The sequence below is a fragment of the Brachyistius frenatus genome, unplaced genomic scaffold, assembly GCF_029030835.1.
Source record: "Brachyistius frenatus isolate BFR_SWC_R1_liver_20210118 unplaced genomic scaffold, ASM2903083v1 Contig_48, whole genome shotgun sequence".
Lineage (NCBI taxonomy): Eukaryota > Metazoa > Chordata > Actinopteri > Embiotocidae > Brachyistius > Brachyistius frenatus.
The window spans coordinates 2,481,732-2,507,024 of NW_027210647.1; the positions used below are offsets into that span (position 1 = coordinate 2,481,732).

General features: G+C 41.1%; 1 protein-coding gene across 3 annotated transcripts in view; it reads left to right on the forward strand.

Moving 5' to 3' along the window:
- Window positions 1-16,520: 16,520 nt before the first annotated feature.
- bcam (basal cell adhesion molecule (Lutheran blood group)) overlaps window positions 16,521-25,293 on the forward strand; it is a 57,829-nt gene continuing 49,056 nt past the window's right edge. For all 3 annotated transcript variants that reach the window (XM_069703865.1, XM_069703866.1, XM_069703867.1), the window contains exon 1: window positions 16,521-16,745. In XM_069703865.1, coding sequence (XP_069559966.1) covers window positions 16,682-16,745 — 64 coding nt within the window. In that variant the 5' untranslated portion in view covers window positions 16,521-16,681. The remainder of the gene's footprint in view (window positions 16,746-25,293) is intronic.

The window sequence follows — 25,293 nt, forward strand, 5'->3', positions numbered from 1 at the left end:
GCCAAAAGGTCCGTTTTGTTTTAGAAGAGAGCCGAGCTGCCCTGCTCCGCATCACAAGTCTGAGCGAGAAGACCGCTCCACACACTTATCCGTCCCGGTGGGTGTGAGCAGCTGATAGATGTACGAGTGTGTAAGAAAGAAATGTGCCCTTGTTGCCCTCCTTCATAGTTTTATGTACATCTGTCTACTGTATGTGTGTGTTGCTGCTGTCAGCTCTAATCCCTCATCCTGTGTTTGGCCTGAGAGCAGGTGGTGTAAACATGCAACGTGCCGCTCAGCCAGCCTGGCACCACAGGGCACTGTAGTACTGCCCCACAGCAGGTGTGTACACATATGTGTGTGTGTGTGTGTGTGTGTGTGTGTGTGTGTGTGTGTGTGTGTGTGTGTGTGTGTGTGTGTGTGTGTGTGTGTGCAGGCAAAACACTAACCATGCGTCAGTTACTTTAGTGTGTGCCTGCTTGTGGGTCTCAATCCCCTCCACCTGTCACAGAGGGTGGGGTGCAGAGGGAGGATGACGGGACGCAGAACAGATGCTGTCTACAAAGCCAGCCGAACTGAATTGCACAGTGTGTCCTCTCTCTCTCTCTGTGTGTGTGTGTGTGTGTGCGTGTGCGTGTGTGCAGGTCATATCATTTCTAAGCTATGCCCATGCTCGTGTGTGTGCACATTCAGATCGGAGCTTTCAAGTCATTCATACTTTGATGCTGCGGCCCTGCGCTTTCTTCAGCACAGAACAAAAGAGTGACAGGGAGACAGCTAGACACCAGTGTGACACCGAACGGCTGTGGAGATGGTTGACACAGTGACGGAGTGAGATAGGAGGACGTGTGTGTGTGTGTGTGTGTGAGAGAGAGATTGGAGCTCTGTGCTTCATCATTTCTCTATCGCTCTCACTATCTTTATGTACCTGTAGGAGGGAGGGAAAATCCCCAAAGAAATGCCAAGCAGAGGTGTCAGAAAGTGACCAAACCATGTAAGAACTCAACCAACAGAGCCGCTTCAGCTAGCTTTCCAGACCCACTATCTAAAAGCCCAGCTTTCTCACCCACAGCCAGGACACAGGACTCTTTGCTGCGGTACACTAGAAATGTTTTTTAAGATTTAGTGCATGAGAAGATGGTTGAGGGTACCTTGTACTCGATGGCCTTTTGCTGAATTTCATGTTACGCTGGGTTTACTGTAAACATGAAGACTTGACTGGAAAAGTGTTGTGGTTCTCTTCAGGTGAACGTCTGTGGTAAAATATTCCAAGATAATAAAATATTTAAATACTAAAAGAAATCAAAACGGTCAGATGTGGTCACAGCTGCCATTGCTCTTAGAGCAAGTTTCCTGTTGTGTGCCTGTGTTCTCCTTTCTCCTTTAGTACCATTACTACCCTATTACACCCCTTCCCTCAGTTATACCATTCCTTATCAGGGCTGAAAGCCCTCATCCTCTGGGTTTGCCATTGTGCTATGCCTTGGCTCTACTTAAAAGGTCTTGTCCTTGCTGTCCACCTCTTTTAGATTAAATCAAACATGGAATGTTTTCTTATTTTTAGCGAAATCTTGAGAGAGGTTTGCTTGAAGATATTTTAATTGAATCCAAGTATGCAGGCAAATCTTGTCAATTTGAGGGAAATGGATTTTATGATTGCATTAACAGCTGTTTATGGAAAGGAAGCAAAACTTAGTTTTTCCCCAATTGTAATTAACTGTCTCAAAAGGTTGTGAATTTTTCAGTCATAGAGGATGAGTGTATGGTTGACGAGTCACAGGACGATTTTATCTATATGTAAATAATAAGAAGCTGTGATTGATTAGTGTAAGTGACAATGCTGCTGCTTGAAAGGGTTTCAAAGGATTGTGTAGTTTTAGTACTGCATAGGCCTTCATAAAAAAGAAATTGCCACAATTTCTTTTTTGTTATAATGCACTCACCAAAGTAAATACTGAGATCTAGAATATGGCAACATAGCTAGAGACGTGGGGCAGGAAACATCATTAGTCCGATCAGATAGGTTATAAACAAACCAACAGTCAATGATGGAAAATACTTTTACTCCACTGAAGTATTTTAATACAATTTTGAGGTACTCTTTACCCTATTGTATTTCAGAGAAAGTAAAGAAAATCACTCTTCCACCACTGCCAAGAATTTCGTCTGATCACCAAAATTACTTTATATGATTTAAAACCCAAAGTAAGTTGCACCCAACTAATTTTTTTTTTCCCCCCCACACATTTTGTATTCCACATTTCACAATCCAAATAGAAAACCTATGACTCAGACTATGCAGCCTGTGTCGACTTCAGTGTGATTATCTTGTGACTTCCTAACATGTCCCTCAATTGAACTTAGGGAAGAGAACTAGATGGAGTTGTAGAGCTGCAGAGATTCAGCAGTGCACCACCAAGTTGCAACAGATTGGTTTGTAGTTACTGTACGCGTACACATTTGCTACACTGTCATCATTCTTGACACCCAAACCAGGTGTTCTGTGTGAATGGGTGTACAAGTGAGTGTACAAGTGCGTCTGTTGCGCCGGCAGGGTTGCGGAGGTGAGGGAACTAATTTCAGGCTTCTGCGTGGTCTCTGTGCCTCTTTCACACAGTGACCTCCTCGGCTCAATGTGATCTCCTCTCCCCCTGGACAAATTCCAAAATGCCCTTATTTTCTTTCTCCTCCCTGTGTTACTTCTTCTCCAGTCTGTTTCTCCTCTTTTATATCCTTGTTTTCCATTAAACACCCCTGGCCTACTGTACCATTTCTATCACTTTCTCGTGCTTCATCATCTGTATGGAATTCTTTTCTTTTATCAGATTTCTTTCCTTACTGCCTGCATGTTTTTGTCTTCGGATTTTTTTTATTTTTTTTATTTTATTTATTTATTTTTTTTCTCACACACACAAATATTATATATATATATATATAAAAAAAAAAAATGCTGTCAATATGCTGCTTTCTTCCTTGTGCATGTGTGTATCAGAGTGGAAAAGTGAGTGAAAACACTGGGCATTGCTGATGTATGCGTGTTAAATCAGTGTGTCACAAAGATGAGCTTGTGTTAGTGGAAATCAGATTAAGTTCTGGGCCGCTTTCAAAGCTTCCTCTTCTCGTTAACTCTCTAGCCGCACATCTCCTGAGGAACTCCATGGCTCTGCACAACATTGACTCTTTTCGAAATAGTTGCAAATGCAGATTGCATATTTCTGCACGTTTACACAAAAAGGAATTATTTTCCAAATTCACATAATACCTCTGGATGAAGTCTTTAACCACTGCTGATTTGTCAGTTGAGATTTGGAACCTGTTGGACTCGTGATGTCAGGGTGAGAGAAACGCTGACACCAGAAGTTGCATTTTGATGGCTGACAACAATCATAGAAATCCAGTCACACCGCGGTTACCTGTCTTAAAGAGCATTTCATTTGACAGTCGGATCCTGCTGTGGCAGAGGTTTGGTACAACATTCGGCTAACATTTGTGCACTATAGCCTCTGGGCCTGCTCGAAATGAGGAGTCAGCAAAGCACAGGGTCGTCACGCCTCTCTGGGTCCTGATAGAGAAATTGTTTTCCTTGGATTTCTCTGTCTCATTTTCTCCTCTCATTATTTCATTTTTTCACTCTCCATTATACAGTGTTTTCTTCTCATTCTGTTGCTCTTCCTTTTTCCCATCTGGCTGTTCCAGCTGAGGTCAATACACACCACTCTGCTGAAGCACCAGGACACAGGAATCTCATGAATAGCAATGTATCAAACTGGCAGGCCCCCTGACATTTGGAAACGGTATATTGAAACTAAAGTTCATTTCAATATTTTAATTGTAACGTCAAGTAGATAAATCCTGTGATTTAAAAAAATAAAATAAAAAATTGTAATCCTCATCTTTTCAGTAAAATCAGTTTCAGCAAAATCTAGAGCTTTTTTAAAAACATACTTCCAGTCACATCTTAATACTTTTTGAGCTGGTAAATGAAACTCCACACCGTTTTTCCTTCATTGCTATTTCTCAGTAACGATACAATGCAGCCAGGATCCTTTACTTTGTCTGATATCATTCAGACCAAACTTTCACATTGTTATCATTTATGAGATGTATCCGCTTTGTGTAGTACAGCATAATGTTACATACACATACACTCATTTAATCATGCCTTTCAGTCCAAGTCTGTCTGCTGGTGTGTGTGTGTGTGTGTGTGTGTGTGTGTGTGTGTGTGTGTGTGTGTGTGTGTGTGTGTGTGTGTGTGTGTGTGTGTGTGTGTGTGTGTGTGTGTGTGTGTGTGTGTGTGAAAACCTGATGTCTTTAAGATACTGATCTAGTTTTACACAATTTTAAGTCTGCCATCTGCAGTCTTTTACATCTTTCCTTAATTCTCCCCACATTTCCGTTCACTCTCTTTACTTTGTTGTTGTCTAACTCTGCTTCCTACATTTCCCTCCTTAACCCCCAATCATCCACCCACCCACCCACCCATGTTCCTTTTCTATCTCTCTTCTCAGCTGGTGGGCCAGCCAGGAGGTAGTACATGCATTTGAGGAGCGTAATCTGCTCTTTCTCCTCTTCCCATTTCCATTTCAATCCTCTGTTCACAGCTGGAACCAAGGCGCTCTGCATGCAGATGAGCAAGAGTTGACTTTTTCTAGAATGTACCTTAAGACTAGAGATGGGCAGAAGAGGGGGAGGAAGGGAGGGAGAGAGAGAGAGAGAGAGGGACGTTAGAGCTAAAACACTGAAAGATTGATGAAGATGAAGTAAAGCAACAGTTCCTGACGGATGAAAAAATTATTCAGTTCAACTTCATTCATTCAACCGTACAGAAGTGCACAGCCGAAGATGAAATGTCTCTGCGGGTCACAAAACCTTCCAAACAAGAACAAACATGAAGAAAAAAAAATGCAGTCCATCAATCGAGTTCATGGCACGATCACAAAAATAAAAAAATAGTTAAAATCATAACAGGGTAGCAAAAGTCGGTTGTTACATGTTGATAAGAGTGATGCAGATTGTGTCTTTTACAATTTTAGTGTCAACATTTTTAGGTAAAATTAACACATCGGCAAAGAAATATTTCTTAAAACCATGAATATGAAGAACATATTTGCCCTGGCCCTCTTTGTCATTCTGTTTTTATCACGAAGAATATTTCAGTGTGACTTCAAGTGGACTGAAAATCTGCTTGTAATTCATCTTAGTCTAAAAACAGAAACATAAAAATAATTCCCGCGTTCTCTACCCTCGATTTCTTTTGAATAATCGATGCAATACAGAATTACACAAAGCTGATTTACTCACTGTCCCCAAATCAATGCACCAAACACCACGATACAGTTTCATATGCTTCCTGATCATGTGCCTTGTGACCACAGACTTAATGCCGCATTATGATCCAGGACCATTTCTGTTCATCTCCACCCACAGACGAGTGCTGCGTCACCCTCCTTCTGATCCTGACAGCGATGACAAACGATCACGAGGTCATCACGAAGCATGAGCCAGGCCCATGTTGGTGACATCAGAATTGTGTTTGGCTGGTAGAAGTCCAACATGACTCATGAATACGGTGGATTGTTTTGGGCTGACGGAACACAGAAGACTTTGGGCAGTCATCTGATATTGCAGCAGCAACCATTAGATACAAACATGTTACGAATATACACACTAATTGATGTCATTGTTGCGGCACAGGGCCCCTAATGCACTCTACTCAAGTGCTGTACAGCCGGCCGCTCGAATTTCAGTCGGATCCCATTTATGGCAAAAACCATCTGCTGCCAATTGATTACAATAACAAATATTGATTTGTACAGGCAGCCTCAGCAGCAGAAGTCATTTACTCATCAGAAGGCAATGAGGTGTGAGAAAATGTGTTGACCACTTAATTTGATGATTTAATATTTAATGCCGTGGTCCCCGTCCACTTCTTGTATCTTTTTTTAAAATTAATTAATTTATTTTTTTTAACAAAAATGCTCTTAAAAATCCCAAAACAAAAAGCTCATGCTCCCTCTGTGCACACAATTCAGCTAGAAACGATTGCAATGGAAAGTTACCCCCACAAACGTGGCTGGCTCCTCTCGCTCTGTCACAGCAGTGTGATATACAACCTTGCTACTAGTCTTATTCCCATTGGCAGCCCACTACAGAGTTGCATTAAATCTCGTCATGTCAAACAGTCTGCCCAGCCCAGCCCAGCCAGCCGAGCTAGACAAACTGCACGGTCAGTCAGTGAGGGCCCACCGGCTTGCAATCGCTCACCGTTGCTTTTATTCACAGAAACCTTCCCTTTCGGCCTTCCCCCTCCTTCTTTTCCACTTTCTCTATCTCCTGCCCCAAGTCGATTTGCTGCAGTCCGAATCACATCAGTCCCTCACACTGTTTCTCTTCACTCAATCACTTTGATCTTGGCTGTACTCACTCTCTCTATTCCGCAGCAGCTAACAAACCCACGCCCAGTCTTTTTTTTTTCTTCACCTTTCCTGTGCCTTCTCCTTTTGCAGTAATTGACTCTCCATTGCCCTTTTTTTTTTTTTTTTTTTGTCCCCTCTAACCTCCATCCTTCCTCATCCTCCACCTCTCTCCCCTCCTAATGCCCTCCTGTGGAGTCACAGAAGTTTGTATTGATGGCAACACTTGGCCATGGTGCATGAGCGTGTGTCACGGTTCCTCAGCCCACACTGCACATTCATTGTGGCAGTAATGCCATAATTACTCCCCATTATGGACAGGAGAGGGGGAGAGAAGTAGTTTCAAAGGGGAAGAGACAGGGAGGGAGGGCAGTCGATCTGATGAGAGAAGGATGAGGGGGTCCAGATAAGCTGGACAGAGAGATGAGTGAGGGAGAAGAGGCTGGAGTGTGACAAAAAGAGTGAAAGATGTTTGAAGATTAGTATATTGGTCAGTGGATCAGTCAGATTGGTGATTATTTGTGTGTGTGCGCGCGCATTTGTGAGAATGGGAACGTCTGGTACTGTGTGTCTCAGGGGGACGGCCTGCTCTTGGCTCCTGTCGTGGGGGGCCACATCAGTAGAGATGTAATGGTTTAGGCTTCATTGGACACACACAGATGGGTCCACACGTTGGACTACAGCAGACACGCATGCTCACAAAGACGGAAAAGAGATCAGGCAGAATGACAGAGGCATTGAGAAAAATATGGTTTATCTTTTATCTTAGACCCTCAGATCAGGAGCTGTTGACTTGCTTGTGAAAGTGTAAACACGAGTTCTTAAAAAGCTTCCCCATACCTAAAGCTAAGCCACAAATACAAATGTGACGACCGTAGTTAAACGAATTTCCAAATTTCAGAATAAATATTTTTAAGCTCTGTACATTATTCAACTTTTTCTGAGCAACAGAAACAGCGGCCTCTGTGGCTACAAGACAAAATGACATTACATCATAATGACAATGCAATCCACCAATTGTGCTGTCATATAAGAATATAAGAGATACTATCCAACAAACAACAGCTGCTCAACTAAATTAACCCTACAAAACTTGGACTTTCCAGACACTAAGTGATGGAAACTTGGGTGGCTCGCTAGCCAACATAGCTAAGTTGCTTAGTATCACCCTGAGAGGTGTAGGGTGTGGCTAGACCTCAGTTAAAATGAGCTGACTTGGCTTAGAATCAAAAACTAGCGAGTCAACAGTTTTGCAAACAGTCAAACAACGAGCAAGTGCAACAACAAAAGTTACAACAATCCAGCTCATATTACTTGGTACTCATTCAGCAAGAAAGCCACCATGGCAACTATCTTTGCCATTTAGTTTGTGAAGCTCTCCCCAATCGACTCGGAATCAATCCAACCAATTACTCTCTTCTTGCTTCTAGCTTCAGTCACTCTTTTTCTATTCTAGTTTCCTCTATGGATGTCCTCTTTGGTGTATTCACCTCTGCCAAAATTCCTTTTTTCTGAGAATACCAAACTAGCTTCTTCTTGTAACTCACTGTTGACCAATAGTTGGTAGTGTGTGGCGTAGTGGCATTAACTTTTTCGCTTTTCATTGGAGATTGTACCAATTTATTAAAGTTACATGATGCAAGAACAAGCGTATTGGGTGTGGAGTGGGAGTGACAAAATATGTCATTCTCCCCTTTACAAGTTAGTGTACGATTCAAATGATATTAGACTGTTATTTTAATGTAAAATAATTGCATCATGTTGTTTTAATTCGAATATGGTAGGGAAAATATGTATCATTTATTTTATCTCTGGATTATTTTACTTCATGTTATTCATAATCATTTCCAATTTCTAATCGTTTCCACTTCTCTGAGGGCAAATGTTTTCTACAGCTTAAAGTCCACTCTTGGATGGAAAAACCTCATTGTGTTCTTGTTAGGTCAAAAATATGCAACATCTTACACCAGTTACTTACATAAGCACTTGTGTGTTTATTGGAGAATGTACCCTGCAAAGGGGCTTTTAAATTACAGGATAACATTGCTTTGGGTCACATCAGCAAGCAAACCCACCAGGGCGGCCTAAACATGCAAATAAAAAATGTGCTCGTACATAAATACACCATTTAAATTTGACAGAGGTGGTAACACTTTCATATTTCTATTGTAACCCCGGGGAGGACACAGAGAAATTGCAGTTGCCTGCAATTCATTCAGTGGAAAAGGGTGATTAATATTCTACAAAATGGTTTATGTATTCATATTCAATGCCTGAGGGTTTGAATGCAGAGACCGCCAACATTGAGTTGGTGTAGGCACGATAAAGTCCACGTAGCCCAGCAGGCATGGAGGATTGTGAGGGTGTGTTTGTAAGCAACATAAAGTGCAGTGCAGAGACTTTGAAGGCAAAGCGCTGATTCCTAATTAATTTTCCTCTGAAAGCTACATTTACATGCTTTGCAGAAAAAGACGTCTGAAGAAAAGCCAACTGCGGTTCAAGAGTATAAAAGAGTAGGCTGCATGAAAAGCATAAAAATATATATTATTCATGGTTTTGTGGAAAAGTCATATACAGCCTTACTTTAAAAGCTCTTTCAACAAGACAACCTGTTCCCTGCCTGACTTAATTGTTGAAAGTAGATAAGCCTCTATTTGTAGATTTATGTCGTATCGTGATTATTATTTGATTTAAAATCAAGTTTAAAACTATGTGTTTGTATCTTAATAATGGTTTCATTGCAGATAAACAATTTTTTCTTTTGAATTCATTTAAAGACAATATCTTCTCTACAAATGAGTTTACAGTAAACTGGTTTGGTAGTCTCTGAAAGCATAGAGTTAGTATTTGCATTTATAATTAACTGTTTGCTTAGGCTGAACATTACAGCATTATAACCTTGATTTATAATGTATTGTGGCAGTATAGTTCATCCATTAATAGTGTTTATATAGCAGCAGTAGTATAATAGTTTTCCTTCCCTCTGTTGGAGGTTTATCTCCCTAAAAGAGTTTTTTTCCCTCCTCGCTTATGTGGGAATTATTGCATTGTTGGGTTTCTCTGTATAATGCTGTAAAGTTCTGTTGTAAGGACTTTAATGTGTTGAGTGCCATGAAATAACCTGTGTTGTGATCTGGCGCTATATAAATCAAATTGAATTGAATTGAATAGTGACATGAGCCTTTAACCAACTGCAGAGGTGAACATAAATCAGTTATAGCATGGTGGAGAAAAAACAAACAACAACAAAAAAAACTACAACCAATTAACATACAACTTTGACACAAAATTTTCAAAACATATGCATTCACTGCTGTGAATAATGCGCCCGAAAAATTTATTTATTTATTGACGTTAAAAAACTGATTTGTATGAATAAAATATGAACACTGGGTTGGTCTTGAAGAATAGCCAAATAAAAGTGACTTTTAGTGGATTATAGCTGTTTACTTGAGGGCTTTGTATACAGGACATATAATACTGAACAAATCTAAAACAAATACAATTATAGAATGCATTATTTGCGCTGTGCTGAAAATTACATTTGTTGAGGCTTGGGAATATACAGATTTATCGACGCGATCAGACCATTTTGTATGCAATATTAGACTACATATGTTTTATTTGAATGTTGTGCAAATAAAGGTGAATCAGAAACGTTCCCTATTTCCCAGTTTAATCACCGTGACTGTTGTCATATTGTGTTCTAAGAGCATTTTTATTATTTGCTGTATATGAAGTAGCTCTAAGATTTGACTGTAGATTACATTACCGCCATGGTCCAGCCTCTCTGCTGATGCTGTAGAAAGCCTATAATCCAAAACTTACAAATTAAAACTGAATTGCAGAATACTGTAGAAATTGTACAGTATATTATGTAATGGGATAAAAACCATGACAACATAAGTGCATGAATGACTTGTTCCAGTTCTTGTAAACGGTGCTGCCAGCAGTTGACCACAGAGATGACCTTTGTGATGCAGTGACCTGCTCTATACGCACAGAGGCGGGTATGTGACTGCCATATTGTTCAGCACCATTTCCTGTACAGATTTCCCTCCCACAGTTACTGTCAGAGAGGCTGGTATTGTGCCTCATGACCAGTCAGACTGAATCCACTTTGATAGACACAAACCCTCATTAAGAGGAGTCATACCAGTGACACTCTTCCGGGCACACAAACGAAATGCTGAAGCTTATTTGATCTTGTTATAACCAACGCTGTAAATATACCGCCGGGAGACTTTTGTACCAAAGTACTGTCATTGGGCCCATTAAGTGAAATTGAACCTATTAAATTTATTACATCGAAGTCAGGTGAACCATTAGGACAGAAAACAGAAAAGAAGTTTTGCTGAATCATGATGATTAGTTCATCTTAGTGACTGTGTTTGGGTCTATTGATCATCAGAGTCAGTTGGCATCCAATCAAAGTGATATGGAAATTTAACAGTAACGCTCAATTCCCAGAGAATAGCTTAATCACTGTGCAAATTCTGCACTCTGACTCCCACTTTACCATGTATCAATGCTTGGAAAATAGCTATGTGATCATCTGTAACCCAGCCAAAAAGAAGGAGGCCAAGAGGAGGGAAGTGGAAAGGAGATATATTGAAAGATTAGTGTGGACAGAGATAGAGGGCACATCTAGAGAGAGAGAGTAAGAGTGAAACAAAGGGATAGATCAAAGAATCATGGAGAGAAGGATGGAGCTTCAGCACATCATTCATTCTTCCCTGTGATGTTGGGACAATAATTAATACAAGATTACGGCTACCTTCACTTTTTATCTCCCCCCCCCCCCCTTTTTTTTTTCTCTCTGCCAACACTTTGCTATTATTCCCTGGGGCGATATGTTACCCATCCTCTGACTTTGGAATTAAAGTTCTCCCCTCCTCTTCCACTTCTAATCTGTTCTCTTCATTATTCTTTCATTACACATCTCTGTTCCCTTTGTAGTGCCTCCATGTCTCTGTTTCGTTTTATCCCCTGGCTTTAGGCTGATGTGTCAAATATTCTCCCCGTCAGGTAGCCTAATTTTTGACGGGGTGGTAAATCACATAAAACAAGGGACTATAAAAGTAGGCTGTCTGTATTACATTTTGAAAGTGTGACAATTTTCTTACATGGCGTTCAACGAGTGTCTTAAAATGCTGACAAGTCTCCGTGTTTGCAGAATTCTCGCATGTTGTGACCTTGTATGATTTTGAGCCCTTTTGGAGTCATTTGACAGCCATATAATGCAAATTTCCCTACGTCCCAATAAAGGGGAACACAGAACACACATACAAATTAATTTGTAGCCATGCCAGCAGTGTGTTTCCACGGGGCTGCAATGGTGCCGAGTTGGTCCATCCACCGCTTTAGTTCAGACAGAAACACATCATTAACCACTGGATACACTGACTTGAAATCTTGTACAGGTATTCATTGTGCCGAGAGGATGAACCCCAAGGGATTCCCTGTCTTTTCCTCTAGCACTGCTTTGAGGTTTTGTATGTTGGAGTGAGGGGTATTAACAGCTACAGTATTGGATGGATTGGCATGAAATTTGGCACAGACAGTAATGTCCCCCTTGGGATGGATTATTTGATATATTCTATTACATTTTTGGTAACGTAGGCACCAAGATTAGACAAATAAAAAGGATGTGCAGGATATAAAGATATGTGCTACATAATTTTTGATTGTTTTTTTTAAACTGTCCCACCATGAGTACATCAATGCATTGTTCAATTTTTGGAGTCTTCTTTTAGCACCATCATCAGGTCAAAAATGTAAGTTGTCCAAATCTTTAATTGTTAACCAAATACTTGCAAAACTTCCCACCAGCCTCAGCTGTATTTTGTGTTTAGCAAATGTTAGCATGCAAACGTGATCAACTTAGGTAGTGAACACCTGGCTAATAAACTTAATATTTTCTTTTGTTTCTATACGGCGTCAGACTTGCTAAGGGTTTATGGGCGTTTGACCACATCATATGCTCTGTGGACTTGGAGAAGGGTTGTGATCTTGTATCCCAGGGATTTTTGGTTAGGGGAGTTTGTTGGAATATGGGAGTGGGGATGCAAGAAATCTACACAGCAAATTTCTGGAGGGGAATATCCTGGAGTTAAACATAAAGTTGGATTTTGGGAGTTTCTTTTCCAAGTTAGACTCCAGCTTGTGTTCAGGGATACTCTTTGGTGGGGTAATATTTTGGTGTTCATTCGCTGAGTGTTGAGGAGCATGATTCAACACTACTCCCGGTGTTTACTTGGCAGCTTTGTTACCGTATTAGCATTTCCCAGCATGCCTTAGTTATTTCTTCGTAACTTTTGAGAATAAAGCAACCAAATTAAATCTAAGTGACGGGCAGAAATTACATTTAGTTTTGTTAAAACATGCTGTTTATTAATATTTCAATGAAGACAATGATAAATAAAATGGGGCCATCATTCAAAACCATAAGTATACAAGGTAGGAACGTAAGATATACACCAATCACAGTCAAAGTAATACTTCTGTTAGTTTTTAACTGGTTACACAAAGTTTTCATGCAGCATTAATTGCTGCACACTGCATATAATCACACTGCATATAATTGTTAACTATGAATTTGTGAGGAATATGTGGTTATCTTGTAATCAGCCTTACCTAAAACCTTTTTAGTGGGATGAAATTTTAACTCCATGAATGTCAAATAATACATGCTTTTAACTGTTGACTGTTAACATTGTGAAAGAGTTCACATTCAAACAACTCAAGGTTAAAATACAATTTTACTCTGCATGGGAGTCGAGTTTTAACTCCCAAAGTGTTCAGGTTCAACTCCTGAAAAGTATTAAAAGATCAACTCCTAGAAAAGAGTTACTTTCACTCTGCTTGAGACTGTATCTGTGGTCTCACATGTACAAGCAAATCGAGTTGATTTGATCTCGGAGAGTTGATTCCAAAAATGTGAATTTGCTGTGTACTTATATGACCAGAGTTAGAGCATAATCCATATGTATCCACTCACTATGGTCATTGGGATTGAGAAGTTGTGCCTTGGTACCAATTCAGCTGTTTATGAAATTAACCTCTAAGTGCAGCCGGGTAGTGGGGAGTGTCCTATTGGGGATGTAAGCATTGCTTCTGTGATATTTGTCAGTGATGGACTCCTGTATGTTGAGGTCCCTCGTGAAGAATATCAAGTATCTCTGGGTCTTACTTATAAGTCATGGTAAGATAAAGTGTGGCATCAAAAGGCAGTAGGTACACCTAATATAAAGAGGCCAACTGATTCAACTTGCTTAAATTTCCTTTTCTGGGCGAGGAGCCTGGAATTACAGCGCTTGGAACAAGACTGGTAATATTTTGTGTTTGATGGAGAAAGTTAGGTTTGTTCAGGCATTAAAGCAGAAAGCCCTCTAAATGTATCTCTGTTAGAGGTATTCTGGGCAGTCTGTTTAGGATGTGTTTGGAGCAAACTGGGGCAATTAAATCCCACATGGTTTAAGAGCATACCAAGGTCCTTGTGGGAAGCTGGAGGACATGGCAGGGGAGACAGACATGTGGTTGCTTAGTCTTGCTTAGTCTGCCCCAGTTGTGACCTGGATCCAAGTAAGCGTCAGAAAACTGGTTGGTTGATGAGTGTGTTGAAACTCTTTCATCAACTGTTAAGAAACAAAACAGTACATTTACTGGCAAACCAAAATTGATTTGATAAAAAACCTTGAATTTAGGCAATGGTCTATTCAAGAAGTGTTGTCGGTGTCACTTTGGGTTACTTGCGCAATAGGCAAAATAGTATGTTAACGGTCTAACGTTAGTTTCCACAAATATGTGTTCATTGTGAGAAACATGGAGACTGTGGTTCTAAAATAATAGTTTTCTGCACTTGAGTGATGCATTTCAAAGTATTCCATACACCGTTTGAAGAAAGATTGTTGCCCTGTCATTTTAAAAACATCTCTTGACTGACACAGTTTTTACAAATTGGCCAATAGGTTTCCTCATTGTGACGTTGCACCTTTGCCTTACCTGTGCCGACCTAAATAAGTCTGAACTCCGATATAATGAGCTGCTGTTTGTGGCTCTAGCAAACACTTAATGTAATTAATTTATGCCAAGAAATGTCTAGGAGCATTTATCTTCTCTCTTCCTCCTTTTTCTTCTCTCTTTCTCTTCTAATCCCTCTCTGTCTTCTGCTCATGTACATATTCCCTGCATTTCCTCATTGCAAATACTTGCACTAACCCCTTCTGTTTCCTTGTGTCCTCATCCATCCTCTCCTCTGCTGCAGCTCCATTAGGTAATGAGCCAATACAGTAAATAACAGCTACTGTATGCATGACTAAAAGCCTTACGTAAAAATACCCCATGTTTGGCTAAATCAGCATTATTCACAACTACGCCGCATGATACAGGCCTTATGTAAGGCAGTGCAAGGGTTATGCAGTGCTAAGTCCACAGGACAGAAGATTTATTTGTATATCTCGTGTCTCTACAGCATGGAAAGATGATTATGACTGGGTCGATATTAAGGGATGAGTGATTTTATTGACATTCGATAGTTGGTGGGAAGACTTTTTCCCCCTCCTGCTGTCAGGAATAGATGGAGCAAAAGACAGTTTGGTCGAATGAATGGATGTGAGGGTTAACTGGCTGCCTCAGTCCCATCAAACTCTCAGTAGCCTTTATAAACTCCTGCCAAATTTCTTCTTTCTTTATGAGTAAGACAGCTGTGAGTATGCATTCCTGGCAGCTCCACTATCAGATCCTATCCATCGAGGTGACTGTTCTATGTACAGTAAATGCTAAAATGTAGCAGGTTCCAAGTATCACATCTCCTCCTCGAACAGGGCTGAGAAAATATTAACCATCTGCTTTGGGCCAAGTATGTTTGGAATGTGTGTCTTTGAATGCAACTGCTCTGCAAGGGACTATTATTACCTGCAGGGTGTGCCGATCATTTGGTGCTTCTCCAGCAGTCAACCTGTCTCCAGTAGAAAGAAACTACAAGGAGACAGATGTTTGTGTTGTGCAGTTAGGTGGACAATGGTACCATTAAGCCATCTTAGAGTGGATTTATGGCAGTTTATGGTTTCGAACTCCAAGCTTATGGGATTTGGCATAAATCAACTTCATTGGTCAAACAATACCCACTCCACTGAGACTTGTATTATAGCATTGTAAAAAAAAAAGCTGCTTAGACCCTCTTGATAACTGTATATCTGAAGTGCAAATACCTAAATAGGCTGTACCATACCATGTAAATACCTAAACAGATTCTGAAGGGATTACATGTCTAGGAATGAATGGTATGTCTGTCAATGACAGGCAACTTAACCCGCTTCCAAGAAATGACCTTCTGTTGCTTTGAAAACAAAAATAATTTTTGGGGACATAATGCAACTTGGGGATGGTTCATGTTAACCGTCTAACCAGGGCAGGAAATGTGTGTATGGAACTAAGTGGGTAAGGAAAGCGGATTGCTTTTCCAACAAATTCGTTTTTGGGTGTGATCAAGACCTCTGAAATTAAGATTAGTCACCTCACACATTAAAATAGCAGTCTAGATAATTCCCCATGTTTTACATTTCCCCTCCGAATCAACATAGCCTATTTTTTTTTTTTTTTTTTTTTTAAAAGGCCTTTTGGATTCTTTATTTATGTCTGTCTGTCGTGTCCTTTCCTTCATCATTTCTGAGTATATTCTTGAAAGCTGTGAATAGGGCCATGTTTATAGTACAGTACAAACGTATAACTATGGGCAAACGTACATTTCTGTAGGCTACCTCCAGGCTAGTTTTGCTGTAAATCTTTCTCATAAAACGTAGTTATTTTTTTCCAGAAGGTACGGATTTTGGGAGTCGCTATGAGTCAGTGTGCCTCATGATAAAATCACTTTTAACTTCCTTTAAAGAAATCCTGCAGGCCCCAGTAGACCTACGCGATTAGTCAAGCAGATCTTTTCACTGCAAGTGAGGTGGAGCGAGAGAGGGAGAGAGAGAGAGAGAGAGAGAGAAGGGGGGGGTGTTTTGGGAGGAGAGGGGGGTCACCTTTTGTGCAAATATATCAACCAAGTAGACTGCCACCAGCATCAGATTTCTGTGCGTGTGTGTGTGTGTGTGTGTGCGAGAGAGAGAGAGGCACTCCAGAGAGAGAGAGAGAGAGAGAGAGAGAGAGAAGGGAGAGCGAGAAAGAGATCCAGAAGGCTTTGGAGCGTTGTAAGAAGAGAAAGACTTGCTGCTGTGCCAGATTTCCACACTCTACAACCAAAAACAAAGTGAATACTTTTCCTTGAAAAAGTTAGAAAAGCGGCCATGGACGGGATAACACTAGGACGCACGACGCTCTTGTGCACCTTGCTCCTCTGGGCATTTCAAGGTAAGTCTGTCTAATACTTTCCGCTACATTTAAAAAATAAAATAAAAAAAAATTAGACACCTTCCCAGTAACTTTATCCTGCTTTTAGTACGGTGCTGGTTGTATTTTCATTCCTTCGGGCTGTGCATATATACTTTCTTCTTTCGCGGACTCTCGAGTTTTAGAGGTCCGCTACTTAAACCACAAACCTGTCTGAACAAAACGCAGTCTGAAAGCGGCTTGTTTAGTTTGAACCTATTTAATCCAAAATATGTTGTTTGGGTTGTGTTCGCAAGGGTCGTTTAAGTTGAGCAACTTTAAGATTAAAATAACCGATATCAGGTGGAAAACCGGTAAAGTCAACACGTATCGATCAAGATCATTTGTTTCAAGAGTAACATTGGAAATAAAAAAAAATAAAAAAATCACTCTGCTTTGATCGTAGGTTGCGCAGCTTCGATGTAACCAGGGGTTTATCTCCACTGACGGCATGTTTTAGGTGTTAAATGTGGCTCTTTGTAGATGTGCGGGGAGTCTCAGTTCTGCACTTCTGTGCACTTCTCAGCACACTGCAGTACTTTGCTCTGGACACTGCCAGTTCAGTAGGCTACAGCCAACAACCACTGTTGGAGCCAGAATAAAACACAACGCCCCGATTTAATTGAAAAAAACAACAACAACAACAACAAAAACCAACAATATCCGCGTGCAGATAAAATAGCCGCTATCTTTAAAGAAAATCTACCAAAAACCTTTCAAAATCCTCACCTCACCCCCAATCAATCTCTTCCCCCGGAGTGAGGCGCTTTTATTGTGAAAAAGACCATGTTGCTCGTCTCAGTCCGTCTCATTCATGTCTGGCTGCTGCTGCGGTGCAGTTTTTCAGAGCTTTGATGTCTGATCTGCGGGATTTGTGTCTCCTATGTTGGCAGTGCGCCTCACCCTCACCACCCCTGGGTGCTGCCAAAAGACTAAGTCAGTTTAAATGCAACCTGACTTTGGCCTTATATGATCTTAGTCAAAGAAAAGTTTGTTATAAGTGGCCAAAACCTACCATTTAGGGAATTGATGTAGAGCTCTCCAAATGTATTATTGGCCTCAGTGTACTCATTGTTTATTTGGTTAGCAGGAACGTTGGTATTTAATGTGCTGCTAGTGAGATTATGGTTGGAGCCTATTGGGTTTCTTTTTTTCTGTCTTTTAAAAAAAAATTAGTATCAAAATTGCTAAATATACTTCAAAAGATGTAGCCTACTGTAGATGTATTTAATGTTTGAAGTTAATATGAGCTCTTTTTCATCTTAAATGTTATCAACTTTATTTTTTATATTTCAAAATCAAATTGAGAATTCTTTTGTGGAAATTTTCTAAAAGTTTGCTTCAACTTGACTGATCAGTCTGTGGTGATTTGAAGCAGGATGAGGGCGGGGCTTGGATGTTGGCTGCATCACAGTGTCTATAGCTCATCACTTTGGTAGCCCCCGGTTCCGCTTTTCATTTCAAGTTAATCCACCTTCATCATCCTCAACCTTAAAGTTGACTGAACTTTTCCTTTTTACCCCACTTGATTTACTGGATATTCTTTTACAACTGCACCCTCCTTCCTCTCTGGCCACAGAGACAGTTGTGCCTTTCCCTCTGTCTGCCCTTCATGGAGCCTTTTTAACAGGTACCTTGTAAAAAGTGACCTGTAATTGATGGATGCAGTGTGGTGTATCACACAGCTGTGAGACATTGATTTAAAGGCTTGGTTCCAGGTTCTGAGCTCACCGCCACCCACCATCACACGCCCTGAAAATGCTGCTCGAAAGTCCATTTAAGTGTGAGAGAAGAAAATCTATGTTTTCTCAGAAAGAAAAGATTGGCAACTTTTTTTTTTTCTTTTTCTGAACCCTCTCTCTCTCTTTCTCACAGTAGAATAGATTTGTCTAATAATAGCAGCCCTTGTTGGGTCTCAGTGGGATTGTGTCACACAGACCCACATTCTCAAAATCACTGGTCACACTTGTGATTTCCAACTGTGTCAGTGATGAGCGTCGAAGTGAACTAAGTAGAACCGTGGGACAAATAAAACCCTGGTGTGCGTCACAGACTGTGCTGTCATCGAAAACAACACAATTATGCTTCACTGTCATAGTGCCTACTAGTGGCTGTGATAATTTTGATGGTAGCAGAGGAGGACACGAGATGAAATAGTTGGAGAGCTTCAAATTCTGCGTAGGAGGGAGGTCGCAGTGGACCGAAGCATAGCGTTACTACAACTTCCACATTCATCATGTGATGCACACAAGCCCAAAAATAATTCGGCCCACAGGCAAGGCAAGACAAGTTTATTTATATAGCACATTTCAACAACAAGGCAATTCAAAGTGCTTCACATAAAACCATTAAAAGCATCAAAACTTAAGGCAAAAGAAAAGGACATTTAAAAACAATTAAGAACAGTGATTAACACATTAAAAACAGTCATTAAAACATTAAACAAACAAAAAAATAGGATGAAAGTTATAGTTCAGTTTAAGAAATAAAAGACAGTAGTAAAATGCAGCAATGCAAGAAATCAATCAACATCCTTAAATCTGGTTTAATGAAAGGCAGCAGCAAGCAGAAAAGTCTTCAATCTTGATTTAAAGGAGCTGAGGGTTGCAGCAGACCTGCAGCTTTCTGGGAGTTTGTTCCAGATAATGTGGAGCATAAAAACTGAATGCTGCTTCTCCATGTTTAGTTCTGACTATGAGAACAGAAAAGAAACCAGTCCCATATGACCTGAGGGGGTCAGGATGGTTCATAAGGTAGCAGCAGATCAGAAATGTATTTTGGCCCTAATCCATTCAGTGCCTTATGCACCAACAGCAGGATTTTAAAGTTGATTATTTGTTCAACAGGAAGCCAGTGTTAAGACCCCAGAATTGGGGTGATGTGATCCACTTTCTCGGTCTTAGTGAGGACTGCAGCAGCAGCATTCTGAATCAGCTGCAGCTATCTGATTGACTTTTTACAGAGACCTGTAAACACACTGTTACAGTAGCCGAGTCTAGTGAAGATAAATGCATGGACACATTTTTCCAAATCCTTTTGAGACATACGTTCTCTAATCCTTGATATAGTCTTCAGGTGATAGTAGGCTCATTTTGTAATTGTCTTGATATGGTTGTATATTGAGGTCTGAATCCATGACTACACCTAGATTTCTGGCTTGGTTTGTAGTTTTTAACATCAGCGATTGAAGCTGAGCACTGACTTTCAATCATTCTTCCTTGGCACCAAAAACAATTACTTCTGTTTTATCCTTGTTTAATTGAAGAAAATTCTAGAAAAGAAGAAGAAAATCATACACAATCATCGGAAAATTAGTGGCTGTGAAAACATGAATTGATATTTTCTGAGATTCAAAAAGAAAGCCATGTGAAATTGCACTTTTAAAAAATATTTTTTTAATCAGAATTTTAGTCATTAGATCCAGTAACAGCCTAGAAGAACCATGTAATTATTTTATTTTATCCCCTTAATGTGTGCTGGGAGCCAACAGGAAGTCAGCCAGCTCTGTAGTGTAAGTCTTGGATATACATATTCTCAATTGGCTCAGCTAAAGGATGCTAATGTGCATGATCTATAGGCCCAAAGACATACATGCTTACATATTTGTAAGGTTATATATTCGTAAGCACGAATGCCTGAATATATGTTTGTAGTTATGTCACAATGTTATGCGCTGCATGGCAACCTGAGGCACCCCAAAGCGCTCAACATACTCGCACTCAGGATCTTGCTGACCCTTTGACCCTCTTCCTCAAACATAGCTCCTGAAATCATTGCCTTTTCAGCACAGAACAGGAATCAACAGTGGAAGCATGCTGAAATACAACTCCTTTTTATGTGTGTTAAATTTGTAATAGCGCAGTCTTTCTGAAATTAGAAACACAATTTACATGCTAATACTTTATGTATTTGGACAAAGTTTTGGATGGATATTTTACAAATGCAATAACATCACAGTAACTGTAGATCTTGGTTGCTCTTTTAGCTTTGATTTTTTTTTTTTTTAAGTTTGGGGGATAAAAAGAACAAAGTGACATTAAGGTGAAGAGACAAAAGGAGAGTCAAATGGTCAGAGGAGTTTGAGCTAAACTGTAGAGACTCCAAAGTGGTCCGGAACAAGTGGAGAGAATCGTTGTGACAAGCATCAGCTGAGTTCAAGGTGTTAGCCTCTAACACGTAGCGTCAGCCTCTTTGTCTAACCATCTTAACTTCCACAGTCATTTCCTCACTTTTAATTTCTCTCTCTCTCTCTCTCCCAAACCCGCTCCCCCGCCAGCTCAGCATCAAAAGTGCACCCCCTGCAGCCGTGTGTAATTATTATGGTATTAGACCAGAAAAAGAGCCATTTAGCCATGAGGAGGTAAAATCCAGAGGACCTCTTTTCCAGCTGTCCCGTGACACTTGGTATTAGTTCTGTGCACCCATGCACTCGTGTGCAATCTTGAATGCAAGAATATTTATGGGTACGGATGAATAGCATTCATTCACTGACCTCTAAGTGTGCACAAATGAACACATAATGTGTACTACGCTGGTCTCTGATGTTACGCAACACTGGAAACCTTATCGTTGTACAGTGAGTGGCAGACAGTGGCTACTTTGGGAAAGCAAGTACATGTTTGCCCCCCCCCCCTCCCTCCCACACACACACACACACACACACACACACACACACACACACACACACACACACACACACACACACACACACACACACACACCTATACAGGGTGTCATTCAGGCCTCTGGGCTCGTGGGCCTTGGAATGGAGGGGCTGTAATTACTGTGTTTGTGAATATGTGTGTCTGTCCGACAGTGACTGAGTAAATCACTGAGGTGGAAGGAGGGGCATTCCTCTGCAACACGTTGGAGCTCGCTGTGTATTGTGTGCATTTGTTTGTCATCACTTCAAATTCTATAGAAAAGGGCTTACTTTCCCACTTTTAAAGCCCCCTCTGACCACAATTCACAGGCAGTAATCTGCATACAAACACGCAGCCACAATGCGCTTTTCTTCTCACCATCTATAGGCAGTATAGGTGAAAAGCTGGAGTTCGTTCACAGATGGGTTGCATTCTTGTGGTTTGACTGTTTGGGACTCGGCCGAACCACAATTGGGCTCTTAAACATTAGTCAAGGCCACATTCTGCTTGACTTGTGTTCGGAAGTCCATTTAGTAATTACTGCGCACAGAGACAGGGATTTTAGCCTGCACACGAGTGTTTATTTTTAGCAATGAATAACACATTAACCTCCATTACAGTAGTTTGACGGGGCATTGGCAGTCATCCCTGGTAGACAACTGGGCATCAGGAGATGGTATACTGCACGCACGGCGTTAATCCCAATGATGTCAGTTACTAAGAAGGATGTGATTCACAGTGGCGATGGAAAAGTTCATCCCCCTACTTTTTCTTTCTCATATCACCACAAGTAGAGCTGCAGCCAAAGCTGTGATTATACACACAGACTTCCACAGGTACTCATACATAAACAAAAGGTGTATTTCTTCAGATTAACTTTGTCTATGTTCCCATCTCTCTCCGGTGTCTGATTCCTCATCTCATTATCTTTCTCTGTCTTGTTTGCTGTGATTTGACAAGTTGTTTTGCTGTGTCAACCACTGTGCCTTTTAGTGCATGGTTCACTGTTTAATGACCCTGCACAGCATCAAGAAGATTGCCTGCTGAGTTTTAATGGGGAAGGGCACTGTTTGCTTTTTAAACTCGTCCCTAGAGACCTTTCATAATAGATTTATGGCCACTATTGATAATATTGAAATAAGAATGACCGTCCTACTTGACACCACCTTGTTTTTCCCAAAGCACACACATTCCACTGTGGTGCCACTGTTTGTATTTCAATCTGTATATAAAGTTGTATGAATACTCATTCCAAAGGATATTAAGAAATAAAACGTGAAAAAGACACTTGCTAAAATTATCATGGTTTTGTCTATTGCTTTGAGGCTGTGCTGTGTCACCATTATTGGGAGTTGTAGGGAGGGAAGGAAGGAAGCAGAGAGGAAGGGATGGACAAAAAGAGATCAAGGGATGGGATGAGAGATGATTACAGTTCACTATTGTGCTGCCACCATGTAGTCTTGTTGTTCTTGTCTCAGGGGAGGAAGTCGATGTTGATGGGTAATTTCAGATGCAGCCTTGAAAAGAGGCTCCATATCTCTGATTCGGTGTCCTTGTATCTACATATGTGGTGGTGAAATGGGGTTTGGGCGGAGGAGGGGATGCAATCAGGGTTGTAGCAAAATTGAAAATTCACAAAGCTCTTTTATGAGACGAGGTTAAGTGCTGCCAATCCATTTAACAGGAGAGTGCTGTAGCAAGACGTGGATAAGAACCTCTCTTCCTCTGTGTCTGGTTTAAGAATATACAAAGAGGAAGAATTGGATTGAGTTATTTTTTAGCCACACGATGTACAAGTCTGTGTCATAAAACAGAAAGGGACTACGATGGTTCGGTTCTGCCACAGAAAATGTATTTGCAATACGCCAGTTGTGTCCTGTCCAGTTGTTTTGATCAATCAAATAGCGTGCGGGGGGGTGGGGGGGTGGGGGAGGGTGATGATGAATAAAAGCGATAGAGCCAGAGATAACAGCAGATTAGACAAGTGGAGTACGTCAGGATTGAGGAATACCAATTAGGAATGGGGAATGTCATGGAGAACCTTAGATCTGTGGCCAAAGAGATCATTTTCTTGGCAGTGGAGAAGAAATCCTAACCCGTGCGCCCCTCCAACCCTAAACCCTCCATCTGACTGTTGGCTGGCAGAGGGTCCTCTGGGAGCCCCGCAAGCTGTTGCTTTTCAGACATCAACAGTTGCCTCAGCAGCAGTTGTTGAATGCACCCCTCCAAAAAAGCCCCGTCACCCCCCCTCTTCCTTCACACACACACACACACACACACACACACACACACACACACACACACACACACACACACACACACACACACACACACACACACACACACACACACACACACACACACACACACACACACACTCACACACACTTGGGTTCCATTATCACCTTGTGTCTTTCCACACCACTGGCTTGGACTGGTGTCGGAAAGTAAAACTGTAGAATTTGTGCTGTGAATGCACGCCTAATTTAACTTGTTTGTTCCTTAGTTCTTTGCCTATTTCTCTGACATTTAAATAAAGGTTTGTGAAAAATGTTCTGCACATAGTTTGTAGACTTCCCCTGGTGGACAGATACCTAAATGCACCTCTGACCCTGACATTTTTGCTTCCCAGGGAGGGTTTCAGAAATATGATATTGGAGCCAAAAGGGATTTTTTTTTTTCTTCCTCTCTTATCTGTATCACACAATGATGACCAGGAGATGAGGGTGACTTAAAGTTCAGTAGGCTACAGAGTACTGTTGTGTTTACATGGGAGCACATGTTTATATGTGAGCCTATTTCCTCAAAATACTGCAAAGATAGGGCCACACCACAATGATAACTCATTCTTTTAAACCACCTCTCATGGCCAAACTCTCTTTTCCATCTGTCGGAACCCCCCCCCCCCCCCACACCACCCACACACCCACACACACCCAACCCCCCTGAATTTAATCTAGTTAATGGTTAAGCAGTGGTGGTTAACCTCTCCAGTGAGGCTGGTCACTGTTTGACAATGAGATCTTATTGCTTTAACTGGGCCAGGGGGACCAGGGAGACAGGAGTGGGAATATTAATCCTCCACACCGGGAAATAAGAGGTGGAGCAGAAGGTGGAGGAGGGGAAGGAGGCTAGTGGAGGTGTTTGTGTGTGAGGTTCAGAGGTAGTATTTGTATTACAGCACCCATATACACCTTTGTGAGTGTTTGGCTCTGAGTGGTGGACATTTTCTATGACTTCATGCCAGCATGTGTGAGAAAAGGGGGCTCCCCATGTTACCTGAGAGCATGTCCAGTGTATCATCATTGAACAGATCCAGTGTCAGTTTTCAGGGCAGGCAACTTGCCTGAGGACATAACTCGCCTTTGTTTTATAGAGGTTTTACTTACCAGAGCTCTGCTGAAGCAACGGCCACAGCATTCAAGATCCTCTTGCTCCTCTCTGTCTGTGTGAACTTGACTTTGAAAGAGAAAAGTTGGGCGGGGAAGTTACCATGTGCTGACTGTTAATGTTCTCCTCAAGTCACATCATGTTTTTAACTTTAGTACAAGTCTCTTTTTCTTTCTTAGTCACATTTCTCTCTGGAATTAGCTTGTTGGCCTCTTTACTGCGCCCTACTTTATGCCCATCTCTGTAAATCATTTCTTTTATCACTGCATTTTTTTTCTTCTCTGCATCTTTTTGACTCATCTGTCTTTCTGCCCCTCTTACCTTGACTCGCACTCCATCCATCATCTGTCTGTCATCCCTCCCTGGGCCCTATACATGCGTTCTGTGTCCTTCTGACCATGTGTTGTCTGAACATCACAATAGCTTGAACATAAGGAGCCTGTGGAAGCAGGGTGTCTCAAATCCCTGATGATTCTTTGGAGTAGGGGGAGGTAATC